Source organism: Triturus cristatus, chromosome 12 (assembly GCF_964204655.1).
Source record: "Triturus cristatus chromosome 12, aTriCri1.1, whole genome shotgun sequence".
Taxonomy (NCBI): Eukaryota; Metazoa; Chordata; class Amphibia; order Caudata; family Salamandridae; genus Triturus; species Triturus cristatus.
The window spans coordinates 142,801,637-142,825,405 of record NC_140595.1 but is presented as its reverse complement, the minus strand read 5'-3'; the positions used below and the strand labels follow the sequence as shown (position 1 = coordinate 142,825,405).

General features: G+C 50.0%; 1 protein-coding gene across 4 annotated transcripts in view; it reads left to right on the top strand.

The window, feature by feature from the left end:
- The first annotated feature begins 22,160 nt into the window (after positions 1-22,160).
- LOC146772922 (acyl-coenzyme A thioesterase THEM4-like) overlaps positions 22,161-23,769 on the top strand; it is a 120,540-nt gene continuing 118,931 nt past the window's right edge. Inside the window, exon 1 of one of the 4 annotated variants that reach the window (XM_085637577.1) lies at positions 22,161-22,689. In XM_085637577.1, coding sequence (XP_085493703.1) covers positions 22,561-22,689 — 129 coding nt within the window. In that variant the 5' untranslated portion in view covers positions 22,161-22,560. The remainder of the gene's footprint in view (positions 22,690-23,769) is intronic. The other 3 variants (XM_085637580.1, XM_085637578.1, XM_085637579.1) reach the window with 3 other exon arrangements.

The window sequence follows — 23,769 nt, the reverse complement described above, 5'->3', positions numbered from 1 at the left end:
ATGTGTCCGTCCCGCGGACGCGGGTGCTCGCAGAACAGGCCGTCAGGTGCCGCGGCGTGAAGACGTGCGCTGCCGCCGCTGCCCCGCGAACAATGCAGCTTTTGTGGGGACCTAAGGCAGCCGCTGTGTTACATCACCTGCTGTGCTGTGCTCGATTCTAGGTACAGTGGTGCGTTTGTATCGGAGCCCTGCCACTCTAAGCTTTGCCTTCAAGGGAAGAAACACCATGAAGTCATTGCTTTAGTTTAGAGCCACAAAAGTTGTTTTGTGTCGATATCAAAATAAATGTGTCACTACATATATCTTAAGGAGTGACTTGCATCAGTTAGAAATCTGACTGGCGCATTATGAGCAAAGTGAACTCAATTCTTACAGTAAGGGGCGAATACCTAAAAACTGAAGCCATAATTGCCCTGGCAACTTCAAGTTCATTTTACAATTAAAATTGAACACAGTCACACAAGTGTTGCTCTAGCGTAATATGCCTAAAAATGAATAGATGCCGTGGTAGATTAAAAATAGCAGACATATATATTTAGGAAAATATAGCATGGTCTCCCTTCAACTGTGAAGAGTCAGGCGTGTGCATGAGACGATTTCAAATCCGAATATTTGTCGAATCCACCGAAATTCCAGCCTTCGTTTGAAGGTGAGTCTAGGACTACAGTACGAAGGCGGCTGTGGAGGGAGGGGGCACAGTGCCTATCAAGGCGCACCCGAGCAGTGGCCGATGCCACCCCACGAGTGATCTCCGACAGCACGGGCAAAGCCCATTCGTGCTCCTCTACCAGGCTGGCCGGGCCCGAGAGGTGCTGCCAGCAGTGGCAGAGGGGGCTTACTGTCGGGGAATGTAGGCCAGAGGGGCCGGAGCGCAGAAAAATAAGTTCAATTCAAGGGTCCTGCACCCGAAGAGGGCGGGCTCAACTGTGCACCTCTCACCCACTCATATGGAGGACTTCATTGTGCAATTTTCTCCACTGAAAAATCTTTATGTATATCAGGAAGCTGAATAGATGGGGTACATATACAACCGTACACAAATCCTTCCATCAGTTTGTGTGCTTCCTTTTTTAGCTGTAGCACCTATGTACACAGTTGGCAATCAATGTATCATTATATATGTTTATTCATTTAGAACTCCCACAAATCTGCTATCTTTTTGACTACCCGTGCTGCCCATCTAACCACCAATGTAACTATTATTACTCGATGTGTTTACTTACCCGGTTAGCTTCTGCATCTTGCTATGATAAAAGCGCTCTCATTGTTTAACTGAAGATGAAAGCACCTACCTGGCGGGCACGCCTAGCAGTGAACTGGTGGCACCATTTAACATAAGCAAACGTGCTTGTTTCGTTGGGCAAGGGGCTACCGTGTTACCGGCACCCATGCTTTCATCTCCAGGGTACTCCGCGCAAGATGTAAGTCTATGTAACTTGAGGGACATGTCGGGAAGAGTACGCATCCGAGAAACCAAATAAACCGAGAAAGGTGACCCTCTGGGACAGGTCCCCCAATCCTCAGTTCCAGCAGAACACACAGACAGCTTGTACTGGCTCTGGGAGCGCGGTGCCGGAGTAAAGAAAACATGCATTCTCGCAGGGCTGAGGCGACATGTAACAAAGGCTGCTTTTAACGCCGTCCCACGAGAGAAGTATGGCAGGCAGTAAGCACAGTACATGTCAGATTTAAGCAATACTTATAAATACATCAAAGCAGGGTAGATACAGCCAAAGTTTGGCACTACGATTTTCGTAGTCTGTATGCAATGTAGAGACGATTATTAACTATAATATAAATATGATAATATAATTTACTTTTTATAAGGTGCCGAGTTATCAATTTTGCACTGTTGAGCGATATTAGCACTCACCAAGTCATGAATCACATTAGAAGATTTTCGATTTTATGTCCTACTGTTAAAAGCACATAGAATAGCACCACACAAAAAATAAAATGGAATTAAACACGTTTGTTTCGTTCAAATTTTTGTTTTCAGACTGAGTTTTTTAATACGCGTCCTTTTTTCGTCATGGCAGCAGTTTTTACAATGATGAGATATGTCAGAGTGAAACAGAAACAATAGAAAACATTCAAATGTGAAAAATCAATATTACCACATTTACATGACAAACTATTAACGAAACGTGCCTGGTTGTTATATTAAGAAGAATAAAAATATTTCCAAAGTTGGACCGACCAGTTTACCTATTTCCATATCTCCTCAAAAGAACTAGCAAGACGAGTGGTGCGCGCGCGCGCGCCACAGCGAGACATCTGGTTTCAATTATCGTGCCCGTGTCTGGGCACGATAATTGAAACCACATGGCGGCGGTGCGGGTAACCGACACCAATAGGCCATGGGCGGAGCAATGCGCCCGCCTTTGGCCAACTGCGTGCTGTCTTTGTTAAAAAGACGCACGCAAATGCCAATAGCGTGGGGCAAAAGGAAAAGCACACGCACGAGCGTGTGCGATTCCTAGGTCAGTTTTTATACCCCCTACCTGAGGTCTCTAGCTGTGCGAGCAGTGCTGCGCACTGCAACGCTAGGTGCGAGACCTAAAAAGGGATGGGAGAAGAAAAAAAGGTAGTAAAAAACGGAAAGAGGTATTAACTGAGGTAGAAATAAGGCATAGATGGAAGGCCGAGGGCAGAGTGAGGCTTGCAGGAACTAGTTTGGTAATGCCTGGGGATCATGTTAAACAGGTTAATCACCTTGCCAGGAGAATTGTAAGAATTTTAAAGCCCCTTCCAAAACATAACATTGTGTGAGATTAACCTCATTACATGGACGTAACTGCTTTTTTCAGCTGACTATAAAGTGTCACGCAAAAAGTCACATACAATGCATTAGAATGTCACACATAAGCTCACTACAGACAAAGAAATGTCACACATAACCACAGTTAAAACTTGCCATTTATGGCAGTGACTCTGAGTGATTATGATAATTTATTAGCAGGCAGCTGTGATCATCCTCGCTGGGGCCCACATCCAGTTTGGTACAGTCGGGTCTCACAGTGCCCTTCCATTTCTGGTGCTTTGCAGCATTTTAAGATCAGTTTTGTTGCTCAAATGGGTGTAATTTCTGATATGTATATGTTTACCTCGTCTTCATTGCTTGATTTTAATCGCGCAAGGAAGTGTCACTCATAGTCGTTGAATGTCACTGATAATTACACTGAAACCTTGGCAGCTATGAACATTACACCACACGTTTTTACATGATACATTACACAAGGGTACATTCCTTTTTCCGTCATGGGAGATTTTTTTTTTTGCAGATTTATATAGCGCGAACTCGACCCGAAAGTATTGGAGCGCTTTACATGAGCACCGGTTAGGTTACACAAGGACACATGAACACATTCATTTTTAGGTCTTGCCTGAGCCAGCGCGCATGTGCTGCTCTGCGAGGCTTTTAGTAAGGTCTTTTGAACTGTGAACACACGCTCGTGCATGTGCTTTTTTTTTTGTTCACAGCTATTGGACTTTGCGCGCGTCTTTCTAAGAAAGACATCACGCAATTGGGCAAGGCGGGTGCATGTCCCACCTTTGCATACACCCACGGCCTACGGCTAGCGAGAGCGAGCATCAGCGCCATCTGTTTCCAATTATCGCGCCTGCCTCTCGCGCTCGCGTTAATTGGAAACAGATGGCGCTCGCGCTGACCGTGGCTTTTTACAGGGCTTGTTTTCTTTTTCTTGTGTCACCTTTCCATGGTGCCTGACGCTGCCTTGCCCTTCTTCACCAGCTTTATAGTTGCTGTCCTTTCTCTCCCTCTGCATGACAGAGGTCGATTTGCTACCTGCCATGATTGAATCAGCAGGACTTTCCATGGGATGTTGCATCTCACCTTCTTGCCAGGCCTATCTCAGGTACTTTCTGCTTTCGCCCCTAACATGTCTCACTAGTGTAGACGTGGATTATGTTCAGACAATCTAAAAATGTGACTGACTTCCCTCGCCTGCTGTCTATACTCTGTAAAAACCGAAATAAAAATGTGAATGCTCGTTAACGAGTAGTAAGACGTTTCAATAATTCTGACCCCTCATCTTTAGCAGAGGCATCTAATTACAAGCAGTGGCGTAACGCAAAATGTTGTGACCACCGCCCTGCAGAATACGAGAATGGGCCCCCTGGGTCTCACATAGCTCACAGAAATACATTGGCTCTAAGCAGAATCGGAGCCCCTTAAGGGTGCCCCCCACTCCTGCCAGAGGTAATGCAGGTGCTTGCGTTACTTCCCTGGTTACAAGGTTGGTAATTAACAGCTGTTAACACCCTCATGCAAAGGGGGCATTTTCCCTTCATTATTTGCTTTTGGCAATATGAAGTGCATTGGGACAGTGGCCACATGTATGTGGTGACGTAGGGCTTACTAGAGCGTGCTCAGAAGCACTGAGAGGTATTCGTATTGAGCCAGTTGCGGGGCTGCGTACACCAGTTAATTTTTTTAATGGTTCATAGTCACTGCTGACGCTTCCAGCCAGCCACCAGCCCGGGGCTGGTGTCAAGGCGCTGTCTGCAGCATGTTAGGCCGTACCTCCGTAAGGGCATGCGGTGTCTTTCTTTCCACTGAAGCTGAAGAGCACAGATAGATGTAGTCCCAGCGCCTGCATGCCTTCATGCACAAGAGAAAACACAGGCTGCAAACCTGGCATCGACATCAATGGCTCTGTTTGTATCTCATCTGAATATCTCAACCCACCCCTCACACTGCCTCGTCCTTTCCACCTCTATTCCCCACTCCTCCGGCACTTTGCCCAGTGCTTTTCCTGGGCTCCTCGCAGCCCACCCAGTGCCCAGCCCGCTCGAGCTGGCTGCAGAACCAAGCGCAAACAATGGCTGTTTGCCAGGGCCATGACTCGTGAGCGGTGCCCGTGAACTCTCGGCCCTGGCAGGGGTGCGGGCATCGTGTCTGCTCCTGCTCTGCATGGGAACCAGAGACCGCTGGCAGCGTGGATGAACTCGAGGCAGCTCGCCCTGCGTCCTCGCCCACAGGGCACATAGTGACCACACCGTCATCCGCTCCACTCAACACGCATGCACAGACGTCACCCAAGGATTACACTGACACTTTCATTGTGGGTGAAGAACTGCTGCAGGTTTATTTCATACAACATAAGTATGACGATAAATGGGTTATCTTACGGGCGATCCAGGGCAAGCAGCCCCTCGCTGCTCCGCCCGCCTGGTGAGCCAGCACGCACGGTGGGTCGATGCCCGGCAGTGCGGCACATATTTATTTTCAGATCATCCACTGGGTCACGTGATCTGTCTTCTACTCCCGCCCCTTTTGACAGGGGCGGAGCGTGTTGTGGCACACCCCCGGTTGGTCAGGCCCCCCAACCGCCCGAAGGACTAACGGGGCGCCGTCGCGGTCTTCCCAGAACCCCCTTCGGCTCCTGGACCTTGGCTCGGGCACCCTTACTGTGCCGGACAGGGGTACCCTTACTGTACCGCCTGTCGCAGAGGTACCCTTACTGTACCCTTCTGCCTCCAGATCGCCCTGTAACTCCGCCACAGCTCTGGGGAGGCTACCGTCGCTGCCAGAGCCCCCCTCCCTCCATAGCTGCTACTGATGCCCTGCCCTTGCTAGTGCCTCTTGCACGTCCAGCAGGAACATGTCCATCCCTACCCAGGACAGGTGCACCCCATTCCGTCTCGTAGTACTCCTCCACCTTCTCTTGGATCAATGCATGTCTGATGAAGCCCATGCCCCTGCGCTCCATGAATTTTTGCATGGACCTATTGACCCTTTTGCGTGACCGCTCTACTGCTGCCGGGGACCTGGCCCCCCTCCAAATCCTGCGGGGTACAATCTCCGACCTCCACACTTCGCATGACCCCCCAGCCTGGCTAATGGCTGGCAGGTCAGTTTGCATGGACATGAGCAGGGCCCTCCTTCCCCTGGAAACAAGGTCATTTCCCCCAAGGTGTAAGATGATAATCGAGGGCTGTACCCCCCCAGCAGCCAAATGCTGTTCAATTGTGCCCCATGCTTCACTCCATTTCATCCCCGGGGAGCCCAACCACACGAACTGTGTGTTAGCAAAATTCTGCGACCAGTTCCTGTGTGCTGCCCAGCGTTCCAACCTCGTGATGTAGGAGTGTCCCATCAACCAAACCTGGTGACCTGTCAATGAAACGATGAAGCAGCTTTTAGGTAGTTGTATCTTTATTTGCACACCAAATTAGATATGTTCATCCAAAAAGGAAAACTAGGGTGGGAAAACTCAGAACTGCACATGCAGCATCAAGGTCGAACATATCTCTTAAAACAATCGGACTCCCAGCGCCCCACCCCCTTCACACCCTCTGGGCCCAGGCCGGCTTTAGCCACTGAAGTGGCAGCGCCAATTCGGAAGGAGTGCGAGGAGAATCTGCGCCCACTCCCTGATAAGCCAGCCTTGTCCAGGGTGGCACCCAGAATGCGGTCAAACTGAAACCTGGTGAGGTGGGACCCATCTGCATGAATCAGGAAGGGGCCCGGGGCCGCTGGGCGTAAGGCCAGGTATTCCCTGACCATGTGGACCGGGCAGTACCTGTTGTCCCCCAAGGCTTGTAGAACAACTGTCTTCCCCCTCCCCGCCTGGTCTGTCTTGGATTTGCGAATGCGGAGCTCCAGGGATACATTAAGGGCCACATCCGCGATATCCAGCGCTGTGCCAGACAGGTCAACCTTCGATTTTGCCACTAGCTCGCTAACCCTAAAAGCGCCAAAGAATGCCAGGCAGAATGCCGTTGAAAAGAGCCTTGCTTCGAACGGGGAGAAAGTAATCAGGGGTACAGTGTCCAGGATGAGCTGTAGGTCCATGAATTCAATGGGTGCCCTGGTGTCCGGTTGTCTAACCTCCTCCCTGGCCCAGCCCTTCAGGGCCGCCCTAATCTTGGATGACCCCGTTGGGTCGACACCCCCATCTAGCTTGGCGTCATGGCGCACGGCTGCCAGGTGACCACATGTCCATGAGTGGGATCTGCCGTTCTCCTTGGCCCACACCACAAAGGTCTCTACCTGATCCTCGCTCCCCAAGGCTAAGCCACCCTGCGCCTCCACTACTGCTCTGAACGTTGCTAACTGAGAGCCGTACTTCCTCCGCGTCGCCGGCGCCAGGGACCTCTCCCCCATCCTCCTCAGTCTTTCCCCCACTGAAGCAGGCGCCAAAGATGGTCTGGGAATGGTATCATCTCCGCCCTTGCCCGCGGCCAGGCCTCTCGAAACCGGAGCCACTGAAAGCGAGAAAGAGCGTCAGCTGCCACATTCCGTACACCCGCGATGTGCCGCGCCCTAAACTCAATGTTGCTGCGCAGACCCTCTTTCACTAACTCCCTCAGCAGACTTAGGACTAGCGGGCACGAGGCAGTAAGGCCGTTGATGGCGTGCACCACCGCCATATTGTCTGACCAGAAGACTACCTTCATGTTGCTTAGGGTGGCCCGCCATAGGTGCAGCGCTACAAGAATAGGAAAGAGTTCCAACACTGCAATGTTCTTTGTCACCTTCTTTCTACGCCATGCATTAGGCCACCTCATAGCGCACCACTCTTCACCCAGGATCACGCCAAAGCCTTCCCTTCCAGACGCATCAGAGAACAAGTAAAGCTCCTGGCTGGCTATCCACGGGGCCCTCCAAATCACAGTCCCATTGAAACCAATGAGGAATTCTGCCCACATTGCTAGATCCGCCTTCAAGCCGGCGGTCAATCGTACAAAATGGTGCTTCTGTATTACATTTGCCGTGGCCCCTGCCAGCCTCCTTGAGAATACCCTGCCCGCTGGAATCACCCTGGCTGCAAAGCTCAATTTGCCAACCAGGCTCTGGACAGCCCCTAGGGTCGCTTTGTCCTTGCCCAGCAGCGCCTGGATGTCCTGCAACAAGCCCTGAACCTTCTCGGCGGGGAGCCTCGATTCGCCTTTCACCGTGTCTAGCTCCACACCTAAAAAGGTCAAGACCTGAGCCGGCCCCTCGGTCTTACCTGGGGCAAGGGGAACTCCTAGAAAATCTGCCAGCTCCTCAAAGCGACTCAGGCCTACCGCACACTCGTCTGTCCCATCCGGGCCAAAGAACAAGAAGTCATCCAGGTAGTGGGTCACCTGCGTGATCCCGTGAAGGTCCCCCAAGGCCCACTGAAGGAACGAGCTGAAGGCTTCGAAGTAGGCGCAGGAGACTGCGCAACCCATTGGCATGCAGCAATCATAGAAGAACTGCCCCGCCCACTTGAAGCCTAGCAGATGCTGACTAGCTGGATGCACCGGCAGCAGGCGGAATGCGGACTCAATGTCCGCCTTCGCCAGCCACGCCCCCTTCCCCACTCTCCTGACCATGTCAATGGCCATGTCCAGGGAGCAGTATGCCACAGAACAAATCCCCTCGTCCAGCCAGTGGTTCACAGAATTCCCCTCGGGGTACGATAGGTGGTGGATTAAGCGATAGGCACCCTGCTGTTTTTTAGGTACCACTCCCAGCGGCGACACCAAGAAATGGTCCAGGGGCGGGCTGCTGAACGGCCCCGCAACCCTCCCTGCTGACAACTCCTTTCGTACCTTTTGGTCCACCACCCTGGGCATATCCCTTGCTGACTTCAGGTTCCGTGCGTCCCTGGACTCCAACGGTCCCTTGTAGGGAATCCTAAAGCCATCAAAGAACCCACCCGCCAGTAGGGCCCTGTCCTGCACCAATGGATAGCGCCTAATGAGCGGGATGAAATTTTCCAGGATGATGGGGGAAGGGCCCTTCGCGGGGCTGGGGCGCTGTGCAGTGTGCCCAGGAACGCAGGGGGCGGTGGCGTTGGTGGGGAGGCCTGGCGAGGGGGGGTGGTACACTTGTGGTCTCATTGGCGTTGTGAGTCTGTCCTGTTGGGTGTGGCAGGCTGTGGCGCGGCCTGGCTGGGGGGGCAAGCAGTAGCAGGGTGTTGTGCGCCGCACTTGCTGCAGCTGTGTGAGAATTTGCATGAACTTCCCCAAGTGCAGTTGCCCCCGTTGTAAAGGCGGCATGTGCCTGAATTGAAGCGCTTGGAGCCCTGCCTCTGCCCCCGCCCCCTGCCCCCACGAAAAGACTGCTTGAAGGGGCGCCTGGGAAACTGATCCTTTTTCCTGTCGTCTGCCTCCCCTTGCCCCTTATATGCCTGATCCTTCCTATCCCGTGTGGGTCGGCACATGTGTTCTACCCAAAGTTGAATCTCCTTCTGATCCCACCCCAGGTCCGGGCATATGGCCATTCTTTTCCGGAAGTCCTGGTCGTAATAGAACCAGCCCAACCCCCCAGAGAGCCTCGCCTCTTCTTGGATCGTGCTGGCATATTGCATTAGGGCCTCGCTCTGTTCAGGAAATTTCTGCACTACTACCGCCGCCAATATGTTAAATGCTGACGTCCAATTCTCTATTGTCTTGTCAGGCCATCGCTGATATCTGACCCTTTCCTCTTCCTTACGCCCCATCTTTCTTGTGTCCACCCCTGCCGACCCGTGCATCAGTAGTGTTAGTATGTCTATGTACTCTCGCCTCCATATCCCTTCCTTAGCGGCCTGCGGTACCAACCATGCCAGGGAGCAGCGGCCTGATGCCAATGGCGCTTGGGTGACAAGGGGTCTGGGAACCTGGCCCATGCCCTCCCCTACTGACACAGCACACCCTAGTGCCGCGGTGGGCGTAGGCTCAGCAGCAACGGAGGTGGTGGGCGTACCATTCGCAGGTGGGGGTGGTAGGGAAGCCAACGCGCCAGACGTGGATGTACTCGCTGCAATACTTGCGGGTGGACCAGCATTCCCTGAGAGTGATAACCCCGGGGCTCCCCCAGGCTCACCATTACGCTGTTCCACGGCCGTGCTCTGACCCGCCCAGACTTGGAGCACGGGTGCCTGGGTTGGCGCGGGCACCGTCGCTGGGGGCACCTGTGGCGGTGCAGATAAAGCGTCCAAGCGGCTCTGAAAGACGGACATGAGGCTAAGCATGTGGTCCATGGCTTTGCCCATTTGGGCCATGTCCGTGATTCCTGTGGCAGAATCGTGCACCGGCGGTGTTGCAACTGCCGGTAGGACGGTACGTGGTGCGGTCGCTTGTCGTTTCCTGGCCGGCGGGGCCTCGGGCATGTCTTTAGATGTGGGCTTACGCACCCGGGTGGACCTCCAGGGCTCTAACCCCGAAGGGCCTTGGACGCCCTCGGATGGGGGGGGGTTACGACCACGCCCGAATCTTCCAGCCTGCGACCCTCAAGGAAACCTTGGGCCCACGCCGTGCCCTTCTCACGGGCGAACGCCATAAAGTCCGCCCACACCCCTTCTTGCGGTGCGCTCGACTGCGTCTCCTCGATCGACGTCTCCTGGGAGAACAGTGGACCCGGTGTCCCGATATCCTCCATGGCGGGTGGGCTACTCTGAGGTCACTGCTAGCGCGCGTCCCCCTTGCGCCTTCCCCTCGGTCCCTGCCCCTATGTTTGCGGGCTGTCCCTCAGTGGATCTGTAGGTGGGGAAAGGAACGGAGTTAGAACGATGGGAGAACAGTGCGACTAAATATACCAACAACCACATAGACTCAACACACTTATGCGCAGCCTGGCCTTTGTCCAACCGAGTTTGCAATCTGCCATCTTATGGCACTACGACAGCATCTAGGGGGGGGCTACCCGCCCCCTTGTCCTGTGAAAGCCAAGATAACCCGGGGGCACCAGACTTACCATTGAGCTATAGCTCCTGGTGACAGAACCAAATATTTGAAGCACCGAGTTTGTTGGCCGCACTCCTGGAACGGAGACAGTAAATGACCTACCCAGCGGCCCAGCCCCCAGCCCTGGCAAAGCCAGGAAAACCTTGTGCGCGACATGCATAAAGGATGCAGAAACCCGCTCATGCAAACACAGCCCCTTGCCGCCCATGGTCATTGCTCACCGAGCGGCGTACGGCAATATTCCCCCGACACAAAATTTGCCCTGGTGCCTGGCAGGCTCAAGCATTCTTGGCTAAACAGTCCTAATAGTGCACCGGGTCTGGCTCGCGCGTGTTTTACCGCGTGAAAGCCCGCCCCCCGCTGCCCTTCTAACCTTGTGGGCTACATGCACGCGCTCGAGTTTGCGGCGTGGGTGCGGGGGGGGGGGATGTTCGGAGCTAAGGCAAGACCGATAACGATTCCGATTACCCCACTGGTACCATACACGGTCTGAGAAGGCACCAACAGTCGGGCGAGCAAAGAGCCGGGAGCGCTAATTACCGTTCTGTCCGCGCGGAGGCCACGTGACTGTACGGCTACCCGCTAAAGCGTCCCCTGCGCTGGTCTGAAGATTCGGTTAGCCGGGATCCGAGCCCGTGACCGACAGGTCTGTTGACGCGCCACATCGTTCGATGGCCCGTGTAGATGTAGCGGGAAAAGAGAGCATTCTTATTTTGTTGCGTATTGATATATAGCGCGAACTCAACCCGCCGGTATTGGAGTGCTTTACACGATCACCGTATTTACATTACATCTTCAGGTACGGGGGGGGTTAAGTTATTGCCCAGAATCACAGGATGTGGACGCGACGTCCAGACAGATACACAACCCCCCGAGGTCTGTTAACGCGCCACATCGTTCGATGGCCCGTGTAGATTTAGCGGGAAAAAAGCGCATTCTTATTTTGTTGCGTATTGATATATAGCGCGAACTCAACCGGCCGGTATTGGAGCGCTTTACACGGTCACCGTATTTACATTACACATTCAGGTACGGGGGGGGTTAAGTTATTGCCCGGAATCACAGGATGTGGACGCGACGTCCAAACAGATACACAACCCCCCGTGGCCCGCCCTGTGGCAGAGGAGCCCCCACTCTTCCCTCGAAGCCTCCTGCGGCCCGGCAGTGGCCCGACTCGCACCGTGTCACCCATTTCCTTCCAGGCCCGGGTGCAACATTCTAACGCGATGCGCCAATTGGGAACCCGCCCGAGTCACCAGCGCTAAATATTGCACGCCGGCGAAAACCTTTTCCACGAGAGCCTTGGTACCGTGGAACCCCAAGGCAAGATGGCCGCGCGGGATGGGGGGTGGTTACAAACACCCGCACAACGGCACGGGAAACGCACGTGGCCGCTACGAGACACTCGCAACCAGCCGCCCGATCCGATAATGGACCTCCCCGATAGCCTGCCACCCCGCAGTCGCACCACGAAGATGCCCCCCCAGCACCACCCGCATCGCCCCGCAGGGACGCGGGGCACTGCTTGCGCCCCCCACACCCATGGCCATCCGGGCCACAGGGCCCCGTCCACCTGGTCATGCCCAGGGACAGGGCCGGGGTGGGAGAGGTTAGCAAGACTCACCGAAAGTAGATGGTATCCCGAAGAGCACGACGACGCTGAGGGGGGCCCCGGTCGTAGTAGCGTGGTGCAGAAAGCAGACAATACGCGTGTCCAGGCAGGAGCGGCGCGCAGGAAGCAGAGGAGGAACTGGGAGAGAGAGACGCCTAAGTAGGGGGGTCTAGCCTCGCCCCCCTATCGGCCCGCCTCCTACCGGCACACTCATTGTGAGCTCCCCTCCCTGGGCGCGGCCTCGCTCGCAAGGCGGAACAGGGGGGGGGGAGGCTGCGACGGGCGGCCACTAGAAAGCTGCCCTGCTGATGTCCCACTGCGTAGGACGCGGGCAGCGGCAGTGTATCTGGCCGGACGGCAGCGAACGCACTTCCACATAGCCGTGTCAACAGCCCGTTCTCATCAAGTTTGTAAACAGTGACTAATCTCTTGAATGTTAACATGTTACATTTTTGGCAGTGGGCCAAAAAGTTTCTTGATTGCGTGCCCGCGTGGTTTGAGACGTCACCGAAATCTCCAAGGCCTTCGTCCGTCTGAAGTAAAACAGAAACGTTTTCCCCTTTCCTCCCAAAGCTGAAGCGTCCTTTTTTTGTACTGTAAAGTGTTTTTATAAGTAACTATACAAGTTTTTAAGTGATATCAATTTTTGCAGATAAGTGATTTACCGCTGATCACACAATGTAGTTAAATCGTGATGCCGAGCATAGGACTGTAACCTAACAATTATTTTCTTTTACCCATGGGGAACAGAATATCCAGCCTCATAATTTGCCCACTAAAATATGGTGAAATTAGATAGCTGTGGACCTTGAAACAAGTAGTCTCGCTCCATGGTGTTTGTTTTCTTCTCGGCTAAAACTGTTTGATTCTGGTCAAATCATGCCCTTCCTATACCTGTGTCCCCTCAATTGCCATTATGTGACGCATTTTGAAGAGCCACTGAAGACTCGAGCATGCCTGACTCTGCTCGCAGCCCTCTTAGAACCTTAACCCACACTGGAGCGCCATGCACTGAGAATTAAAGACAAAGCTTAAACTGTTGATCTAAAACGAGAGATTTATCTTGTGTCTGAATTTCACAATAAGAAACAAAAAACTTGGGATCAATCCCGGCTTCCCCGCTTGTCCAATTTGTGTGATCCTAGGGAATTGTGTTTTCACCGCACTTCTTTTTTTCGTCACTACCACATATGAGAGCTCCTTGTTGTATGAGTTCAGGATGTGCCCTGTACATAACCTTGTGTTTTATTTACTAGGCGATAATGTAGTTCGATGTATAACAATAATGTAGGTCAACTACAGAACGCACATGGCAACTGACTTGCCTTTCAGTTCACTAATGGCATTATTGAAAGAGATGATGGGTAGGCATGAATGTGTCTATGTTCATGTTTGAAAACTGGCCCTTCTAATACACGTCACTCAGTACACCGAAAATATATCACTGCATTAAGGTGAAACACTTCGAGGTTAGAGGGATTCTGTTTTTAAAAATTTTGACAATACATTGTAATACTATTACATATATGTTCCATAATGTTTTTGAACATGAAGGTGTTACACACATTACACACTTTAATTTCTGATATTTTTTGTTTTGGAGGTTTGTGCTGTTTAGATTCCTTAGACTTTCGTAAAGAGACAATGCTATTTACTAATTGCTCTTGCTTGGTGATTTATTTTTGCTTTGGAGTTATAATAACCGGTTATATTTACAGCTTTTTGTTTGTACAGTGAAGACTTGCATGTATGTAGACTTTCTTAAAGATGGAGCCAAAATACTGCCAATTAGTCAAAAATATCCACTCTGCAATATTTTGTTGTGTGTCTTCCAAGATCACCACTTAAATTAAAAACGACAACTTCTGACCCTTTCATAACGCACTACGGTGAACGTGTAGGTTAACTCTGCTAGTTCACTCCACATAATTACACACCAAACAACATATTTCAACTCCCGAACTCCACAATCCACAATGTACCTCCAATCCACACCATATAGTGGCACCACCTGAGCACCAGACATCATTCACCACCACCATTTTGCATCAGCGCACCACCTAATCATCACCTAAACATCACCGAAGCATCACGTCAGTCTGACCTCGGAATCTGGCATCTGTTAATTCTCCCCTAGTGTCCGTCCGCTACTCGTGTTCTAATTAAATTACGTTTTTCAAACCTCCACTCCCCCGTTATTTATGTCCCGCTCCCACATAACAAAAAGAATTTTAACAAACAAGCATGAGAACAGGCAGGAAGAAGTTGCCAGCAGTGCAAGTACAAACAAGCATTGGCATAGCCAATAGGTCTCGCTTTTGGGACCTTATAAGTATTTAGTTATGCAGCACAATATCCTTGGTGCAACAACATTAACTGTTGCATGGTTAAACACTTATAAGGCCCCAAAGGCGAGACCTATTGGCTAAGCCTAGTTATATGCTTTTGGATTTAGTCAACAGTCTACTGCAGTCAATTTTTTTGTGGGGATAACCACCATGTGACAGGGAGATTGCTAATGATAAATCATGGTATCAAAAGGTTCCTGTGCAACAATATTACTGTCTTTTCATGCTGTCTGTGGGTGTTTTTGGAGGAGGCACAAAATGATCAAATGTGAGCATGGGTTACTTTTGCTATGCGTTGGCCAAATGAAGTGAGCAGTACAAATCATGTCTATAGGGGAGGTGTAAAATAGACAGAATTCTAGTTCAGCATATGCTGAAATAGAAATGTAATTTGTTGCTGGGCTGCAGAGGTTGTGTTTGGCTACATATAGATAGAAGTGCAACACTTGAGGTCTGTCACTGTGCACCTATTTCAGTACTTAAATGGGTTCATTCTTCAGGCTGCTGTTGCTGTTTTACTTCAGTTACAAAGACTGACGTAGCATGTCTGCTTAAGTATAAGAAAGGTTAGCAGAGTGTGCACTTAGCGCTTGTGAAAGGGTTGTAATTTACTTTGCCTTTGTTTCAGTAATGTGGTCAAGACTCAAACACAGTTACCCTGTGTGTAAGTTTGTTTTGCATTTCTTTTAGTAACATCTTTGCGGATTCTTTTCATATGTTAATGTTCTTCAAAAGAAAAAGCTTAATGGCGATGTTATTGCTTATTTATTCTGTATTTGTTTGATTTACCATTGTGCAGCAATCCAAATTGTAGTACAAAATCAATGAAAAAGCACAAAATATCACAGTGATGATAGCAGCACAAGAACGCAAGAAAGTTAGAATGGGAAGGAAACCAAACTGACAAGACGGAAAATAAAAGCTCATGCCCACCCGATTGCAGGAGCCGCGGAGTATCGGAGCGAAGGAGCACCGTGCAAATTGTGTAACCTGTGTAGCGCCTATGAACGCTCTGTGTTTGGTGAGCGGGGCGCGACTGAAAATTTTACTTTGATGTTTACGGAGCCCATGTGCTTCAAACTTCCTCCATGAAGCAGAGTGCTGGAAAAAAGCCAACGGCTGGCCAGAGTGGGTAACTGTGTCAGCATGGAGCTCGGCACACCACACGCTCTGATCCGTGAGTCCATGGGGCCATTTAGTCATTAAGCCAGAATCACGCCAGACACTACACTGGACTTCTTCGAGAGAATAGACAGGTGTAAATATTCTATCTGCAGATTTTAAACGCAGTTTAAGGACCGCATAAAGCACAAGCATTGGCCGCGCGGCCGTAAAAGTAACGCCGCGCGGCCGCGAAATGAAATACAAAATTAAAAAAACGCGAGTGGTGACGCGAGTTGTGCGTGCGCGAGCGACGGGAAAAAGTGATGTACACATCGCGCGCGCTTGTGCGCGTAATAGCAAGCTGGTGGCCGGTGTAGTGTTGCGCTCTAGTCCTCACGCGCTACGTGGTGACGTAACGCGCGAGGACGCGTGAAGACGGGCGAATGAGCATGCGGGAGGCGGAGTGGAGACCGCGAGGTCGCATCTTTCCCGGCGCTCTCCCGCTAATTAGAAATAAAGTATATTTCACGTAAATTCCTTACTCCTGGTGGTGTTTAATTACAAGCAGAAACAGCAACTTTACAGTGGCGACGAGAGTTGGGATCTGAGAGAAAAAAAAAGGAAAAAAAAAAAGGGGAACTTAGTCACCCCACCAAGAAGTGCTGACTGGCCGGGAAGGCACCAGAGAGGACCACAGGAGGGGAACCACCATCAAGGAGCACAACACGGCGGGAGAGCGTGGCAGAGGTGGCAATAAGGGACAGAAGACAACCACAGGGTGAAGTACCAGGTGTGGGGAAAAAAAAAACGACGAAGACCATCTCCAATCCAAAGAGACCCTGGCGGAAGCAGCAGCACGCAGAGACAGGGGTGCGGGAGAACCCCGACAAGATCAAGCGCAAGGTGAGAGCGCGGACGCGCCAGGCAGTCCCAGAGGCCCAGGGGCGGTGCCAGAAGGACGCGCCCCGATGAGCACGCAAGCATCTTCACTGACCACGCCAATCCCGTTCCTGCCGAGACCAGGAGAACCTCAAATGAAATGGGAGGATTGGAGAGAGTACTTCAAGAACTATATTGCAGCCCTGGAAGATGAAAATGGGGAGGCCTTCCCCAGTGCGAGGAAGAAAAGGATCCTACTGCACAATTTAGGCCCGGAAGGGATAAGAGTCTTTCAGAATCTGGTACCCGCACCCAGGCCGGACACGGATGACGACGTATTCAGACACGCCATAGAAGACCTCGACACCCACTACCGCCCTGCGGTGTGCGTCTCCATTAACCGGTATAATTTCCAGCAAAGGAAACAAGAAACCGGCGAATCCATAGATGATTATGTGGCAGCGTTGAGGAAGTTGGCGGTAACGTGCAAGTACGGAGTCCTGAATGACGAGTTCATAAAAGATCAGATAGGTATGCACACCACCAACAAAACAGTGCAAGACAAGTTGTGGACAAACAGTGAGGCATCACTGAAGGCAGTAATAGCCATGGTGAAAAAGGCGGAAATATCGAAAAGGTGTGCTGAAGCAGCAAAAAGGGAGACCATCCAGAAGACCATGGTGAACAAGGTGGATGACGCTGAACCACAGGGAAGGAGCAAAACCATGCCGCCCGAAGGGAAAGGACAAAATAAGTGGAAAGGGAAACCGGGACAAACATGGAAGCCGAATAGAGACAACATTACAACGTGCTACAGGTGTGGTAGTCAGGCGCATGCTGCCCAGGACAAACGTTGCCCAGCATTCCGAGCAAAATATATGTTCTGCGGCATAATGGGGCACTACGAAAAGGTTTGTCGCCGGAAAACGAAGAGACCAATGGTGAAGTACGTGATGCAAGACCAACAGGAGGAAGAAGAAGAACAAGATGAGGAAGATGGTGTATTATGCGTGGACGAGCAAGTGCTAGGCATCGAGGGCAAGCGCTCCCGCAAACCACAATGCCACATGGTAATAGGAGGTGTGAAAATCAAGATTGTAGCAGACTCGGGATCTCCATACACCATTGTCCAAAGAGCAGTGTGGAGGGAAGAATTTGAGCCCAGCTTGGGATCAAGGCTAGAACCACCGGACATACGACCAGTGTCGTACACAGGCGAACCCATTCCCATGGTGGGATACAGAAAGTTGAACTTCGAATTTAAGGGAAGAAGTGCGGAGTGCAAATTATATGTAGCAGAAAAAGGCCCATCCGTCCTAGGATGGATGGATCAAGGGGACCTAGGGATCAAGTTAGACCCAGGAGGGGACACGCAAGTGCTTCTGACAGCTCCAGGGAGCTGGCCGGAAGTAGAAGAAATGAAAAGCAAATTCCCAAAGGTATTTGGCGGGAAAGTGGGCAAATTAGAGAAATTCACACACAAGATCGTACTCAAGGAAATCTCAAGGCCGGTATCACACAAAGTCCGCAACGTGCCTCTAGCCATAAAAGAAGCTGTACAGCTGGAACTACGTAGACTAGAAGAAAATGGAATAATAGAGCCCATAGACAGCTCGGAATGGCTGGCCCCCTTGGTAGTAGCCATGAAACCCAATGGAAAAGTTTGTCTGTGTGTGGACCTTCGAGAACTGAACAAGTGCCTAGTAGTGGAAAAATTCCCATTGCCGCGCATTGAAGAAATGTTGTCCAAAACGAAGGGGATAAAGTGGTTTTCCACTATCGACCTCACCTCTGCCTATCACCAGATAGATCTACATCCAACAAGCCGGAAACTGACATCCTTTATAACGCCTTTTGGACGCTATCAATTCCGCAGGATGCCGTTTGGTCTTGCTTCTGCAGCGGCGGTGTTCTAGAAATGAATGCATCGCCTCTTCAAGGACATCGAGGGCATCCAATATTTCCAGGATGACATACTGGTGATGGGGTCAGACAGGAAAGACCATGATAAGAAGTTAGATAAGGTACTTCGTGTGTTGGAAACCAACGGCCTGACCGCAGAATGGGAAAAGTGCCGACTAGGAATTACGTCTGTCACATATTTGGGACATGAAATAGGAGGACAGGGCATCACGCTTAAACGCGCAAATGTGAAAGCGATCTGCAATGCTATGGCTCCATCCAACAAAGAAGAAGTGAGATCCTTCCTAGGGATGGCAGAATATTATAGCAAATTCGTGCAACACTTTGCCACCAAGACACACCACCTGAGACAGTTGATAAGGGACAAAACAGCGTTCAAATGGACAGAAGAAACACAAAAAGAATTTGAAGCATTGGAGTGCGACATCAGCCAAGCCGTACCACTGCAGGGATACGACCCGCTTGGACAATCAATATTGACGACGGATGCCAGTGAGAAAGGATTGGGGGCAGTCCTCATGCAGGAGAGGAGAGAAGGGACGACGGAGACCCTCAGTTTTGCATCCAGATCATTATCACCCACAGAACAGAAATATAGTATAATTGAGAAGGAGATGCTAGCGGTGGTGTGGGCCATGGGAAGGTTCCGTCAATTCCTATGGGGCACGAGGTTTAAACTCAAAACTGATCACAAGCCATTAGTCAAAGTACTCACCTCAAGTGGACATGCCAGCGCCACGCCGCGCATCGCCAAGATGACACTAAAGTTACTAGAATACAGGTATGATGTGGAGTACATACCAGGGACACGAAACAAAGTCGCTGATTACCTCAGTAGAGCGGCAGCGATGGAAGAAGCCCCCAACCCAGCAACAGAAGAGGAAGAGATGGTAGCGGTGATGGAAGACCCCGAAAGGGTGATAAGTAAGCAAGAGTGTACCCAAGCGTACGAAGACGACAGTGAGATTAGGGAGGTCAAAGAACACATAATACATGGATGGCCCGAGAAAAGACTGTTGCGAGAGGCGCTCAGGAAGTTCTATGAAGTCAGAGAGGAGCTGTCAGTGGGGGACAAAGGGATTTTCCTGTACAGAGGTGATAAAGTTATTCCCCCGGCAGCGTTAGTATCTCGCCTGGTCATGCTGTTGCACGAAGGACACCTAGGAATAGTGAAAACCAAGATGAGAGCGAAGCACATGTACTGATGGCCCGGAATGGATATCCAGGTGGAGAGACATGTAAGAGAATGCGACCAATGCCAAAGAGCAGACAAGACACTGAATCCTTTAAGGCCGGCATTGGGGAAATTCACTCTACCGAAGGATCCGTGGGAAGAAATGGAGGTGGACATTCTAGGATCTCTGCTGGACAACCAAGGGACGCCCAAATATCTGTGCGTTCTTGTAGACAAATACTCTAAATGGCCGGAGATACATATTCAAGAAGCGATGGATACGGAAACAGTGATTAAGTTCTTGACTTCAGTTTTCCTCCGGGAAGGAATCCCGAGAACCATCCTGAGCGACAATGGACCGCAATTCACATCAGAAAAGTGGTACAAGTATGCAGAGAGGAATGGAATCAAAATACAACACACTTCCGTGTATCATCCGTCGAGTAATGTACAGGTGGAATGTTTCAATAGAGTCATCATGGGATCCGTCCAAGCAGCCATCATGATGGGCAAAGATTGGGAGAAGGAGATACAGAACATGATATGGGCATACCGTATCACCCCCACAGGCACGGGGTATAGCCCTTTCCAAATCTTGAGAGGAAGGCATCCATTCACCAAAGACAATATAACGTGGAGAGAAAAGACGATAATTAGTAAGTGGTCTCCGGCAGTAGTACAGCACAACCTAGAGAAGGCCCAGAGGATATATACAGAATACTACAATCAAAGGAGAAAAGTGAAGGCCACAACCCTGGAGAGAGGGGAATGGGTGAGAGTCAGATTAGCCATAAGGAAAAAGAAGGGAGACAGCAAATACAGCCTACCTAAGTGAAAGAAGTGTACGATAGGGCAACATTGCTCAGTGATGGGAATGTGTGGTCCCAAGACCGTATGTCCAAATGTAACAAGATCCTACGATGGCCCCCGGAGGAGAGTGAAAGGACACTACAAGACATAAGCCCAAGAGAAAATGAAGGAAGTAACGCAGCTGTAGAGAAAGACAGGAGAGTAGAAGAAAGCACCGAGGAGCATGGAGAGCAAGTAACACCTGAGATCGAGGAACAGAGTGGAGAGGAGAGTAGAACCCCGAGGAGAGAGGAACTGAACACACCGAGAGGCCAAGCGGGAAGCCCCGCAGAGGAAGGTACCCAAGAAGATTCCTCCACTCCGGTAAGGCGCACTAGAGCGGGCAGAGTGGTAGTAAGACCCAGCCACTTCCGAGACTTTGAACTAGAGGGTAGCTAAGCGACCCGAGGGACTTTATGGACCACAAATCTTTGTTTAAATAATAGAAGGGAGATATGTAGTGTTGCGCTCTAGTCCTCACGCGCTACGTGGTGACGTAGCGCGCGAGGACGCGTGAAGACGGGCGAATGCGCATGCGCGAGGCGGAGTGGAGACCGCGAGGTCGTGTCTTTCCCGGCGCTCTCCCGCTAATTAGAAATAAAGTATATTTCACGTAAATTCCTTACTCCTGATGGTGTTTAATTACAAGCAGAAACAGCAACTTTACAGCCGGCCTGGGTAGCACTTTTCAACCACCTACTAAATTTCTCGCAAGAGCAGCGCATGCGCGGACTAGCAAGACCTAAAAAACTAGAAGACATTTTTCATATAAAAATCTTCAGGTTGTTCAGTTGTATATAATGTCGTCTTGGTTTGTATAAAGGTAACAAAAATGCTTAACACTTTTTATTATAACTTTTCAACATGGTACTCAGCCGCCACAATGCTCTACAACATAGCCAAAAGTTCTGGTTAAACGCATAAAGTCCCAAAGGCAAGACCTATTGGCTATGCCAATGCTTGTTTTGGTAGGCACGGGGAGATTAAGTGATTTGCCCAGAATTACAAGATGTGGACGGGACTCCGAGGCTCGAACCTTGGTTTTCCAACTCCAAAATCGGCAATCTAGCCGTCAGACCACATCCTGTTGCCAAGATTATGTGATTTGCCCAGAATTACAGGATGTTGTTGAGCCGACGCCAAGACTTGTTCCCCAGTTCAAAGTCGTTAGATCTGGCCGTAACGACACAGCTTCTCTACAAAGTACTTGCACAGGCTCTTGGAACAAATCCAGACCCTTGCTACAACTCTCCCGCTCGCCCAACTCCGTCAGCAAATAGCTTCAGCCATTCTCAAATAGCTCCACACTATACTTCTGCCAATTATTGGCATTTCAGAAATCCAGGGATTTCATTGGGCAGCCAATGAAAATCGGGCGGCCATCTTAGACTGCCAAGTGCACAGTCTTACATTGCATTATCGAAAGTTTGCAAATATTTAGCAGGCAGTGTTTCTGTTTTCTATTTACCCTCTACTGACTAAATTAAGCTGTGCCGTAGCTCTGTTGTCGTTAGTCATTGATGTATCTATACAAAGCGGTTGTTCTTTATATAATGTGTTATTCTTTATCGATGCACTAGCGCCACCCTATAACCCAACGTACGTCCCCTGCAACATGTCAACTCTGTTCTGCCAGTCGGCAGCCCGTCACGTGCTGCGAGTCGCCTTTCGCCGGTGTAGCTTCAGGAAACAGTATCAAGGTTCTGTACGGCTGTCATTGAAAGGGACTAACTGCTCATGGCAGCGCTCACGACACCTGTAAGCCAAATCCTTCATATCGAAACTCTTATTTTCTTTGACACGACGTGATGTATATGCAGATGCATTAGTTTAATTTTCTGCTCCTATAGTTTATTAGCATTCCATTACTTTCATTCACCCCACCTCCCATCCCTTCTCTAAGCAAATGACATTCGGGTAGGCAGTGAGCAGCCAGTCACTCCTTGTTTGAAGAGAGCCTCCTCATAACTGCTCTTCTGCGCTTTGGAAAAGCTGGATTTTCTGTCATGTTGCGGAATTCTGCTAGACTGCTCTCCGGGCTATGCCGGGTCACCCTTCGCTTTCACAGAGCCACTGCCTTCCCTCTTGCGGAATTGCCGAAGGCACCCTGCAGCTGCCAAGCACGCGCACTGATGGTGAGTGAGTATGCCCAACTTTTCTTTCAGCCTTCTGCATATTTCTTCTACCTACCTACGCCTCGCCTGGTTATAGTATCTTCTTTTCAATGCTAGAAATTGCATTTGCATGAGAGATCCGTCTGCGTTAGTCTCTGGGTTGAGTCGTCCTCAAATGATATAGTGAGTTACCTGCAGCACACACACATTTTTTTTTTTGTAATATAGCCTTGTCAGACAAATGCATTATGAACCGGCATTAAGGAGTGCCCTGCATACTACAGGTTTATGTCTACAAGCGTCCTGTTCTTTTTTTCTTTTTTTTATTGTTGACTGTGCGAAGGGTACACAAAATGACTTTGTGTATTAATATAGAATCATTGTAGGTGCTAGGTAAATGGTTATTGGTGTTATTAGTCTTGTATTCAGATTCATCTGCCATTCTTAGATTGCATGTGTATCTAGATTTTATTGAGCAATTGTTCAATTGTCACAAAATCATTAGAATATTATCCCACCACTGCTAGAATACCCATAATGCTTTACATTAAGATTTTTTTTTACAGTGGCCAATTTACCCGTCACTTGCCCCTTACAGATCATCTAAGCCTGGCATTGGGGTTGGTGATTAAAAACTGAAAAATATGATACTGCTCAACTGTAGAAAGCATTACTATTCAAACGCCGCAGCTAAAATGTAGATGACACTAAGCATTCATAAAAACTTTACAATAGCAAACATGTTTGACCAGCTGTGAGGTTGATGTTAAAAGCTGGAACATAATAATGGTACATTTAAAACAATCATTACTAGTAAAAACACTGCAGCTAAAATTCTAATAGGCTTAAACCCTTCTAAAAACTTTACTGTAGCACATATGGTTGAACAGGTATTAATGTAAACCTTTATGATTAACACAAACGCATCATGGCTTGATTGGCTTAGGAGCTACTTAAAGCTCCGTTGCTCAAATGCAGCACTGGCTGATCATTCACTGGAAACTTTACACTAGCAGATAAAATTGATCCTGTGTTAATATACAACTCAACATTTGTTAACTGGACACCTGTTTACTTTAAGGCTGACTTGGAGGCTGCTGA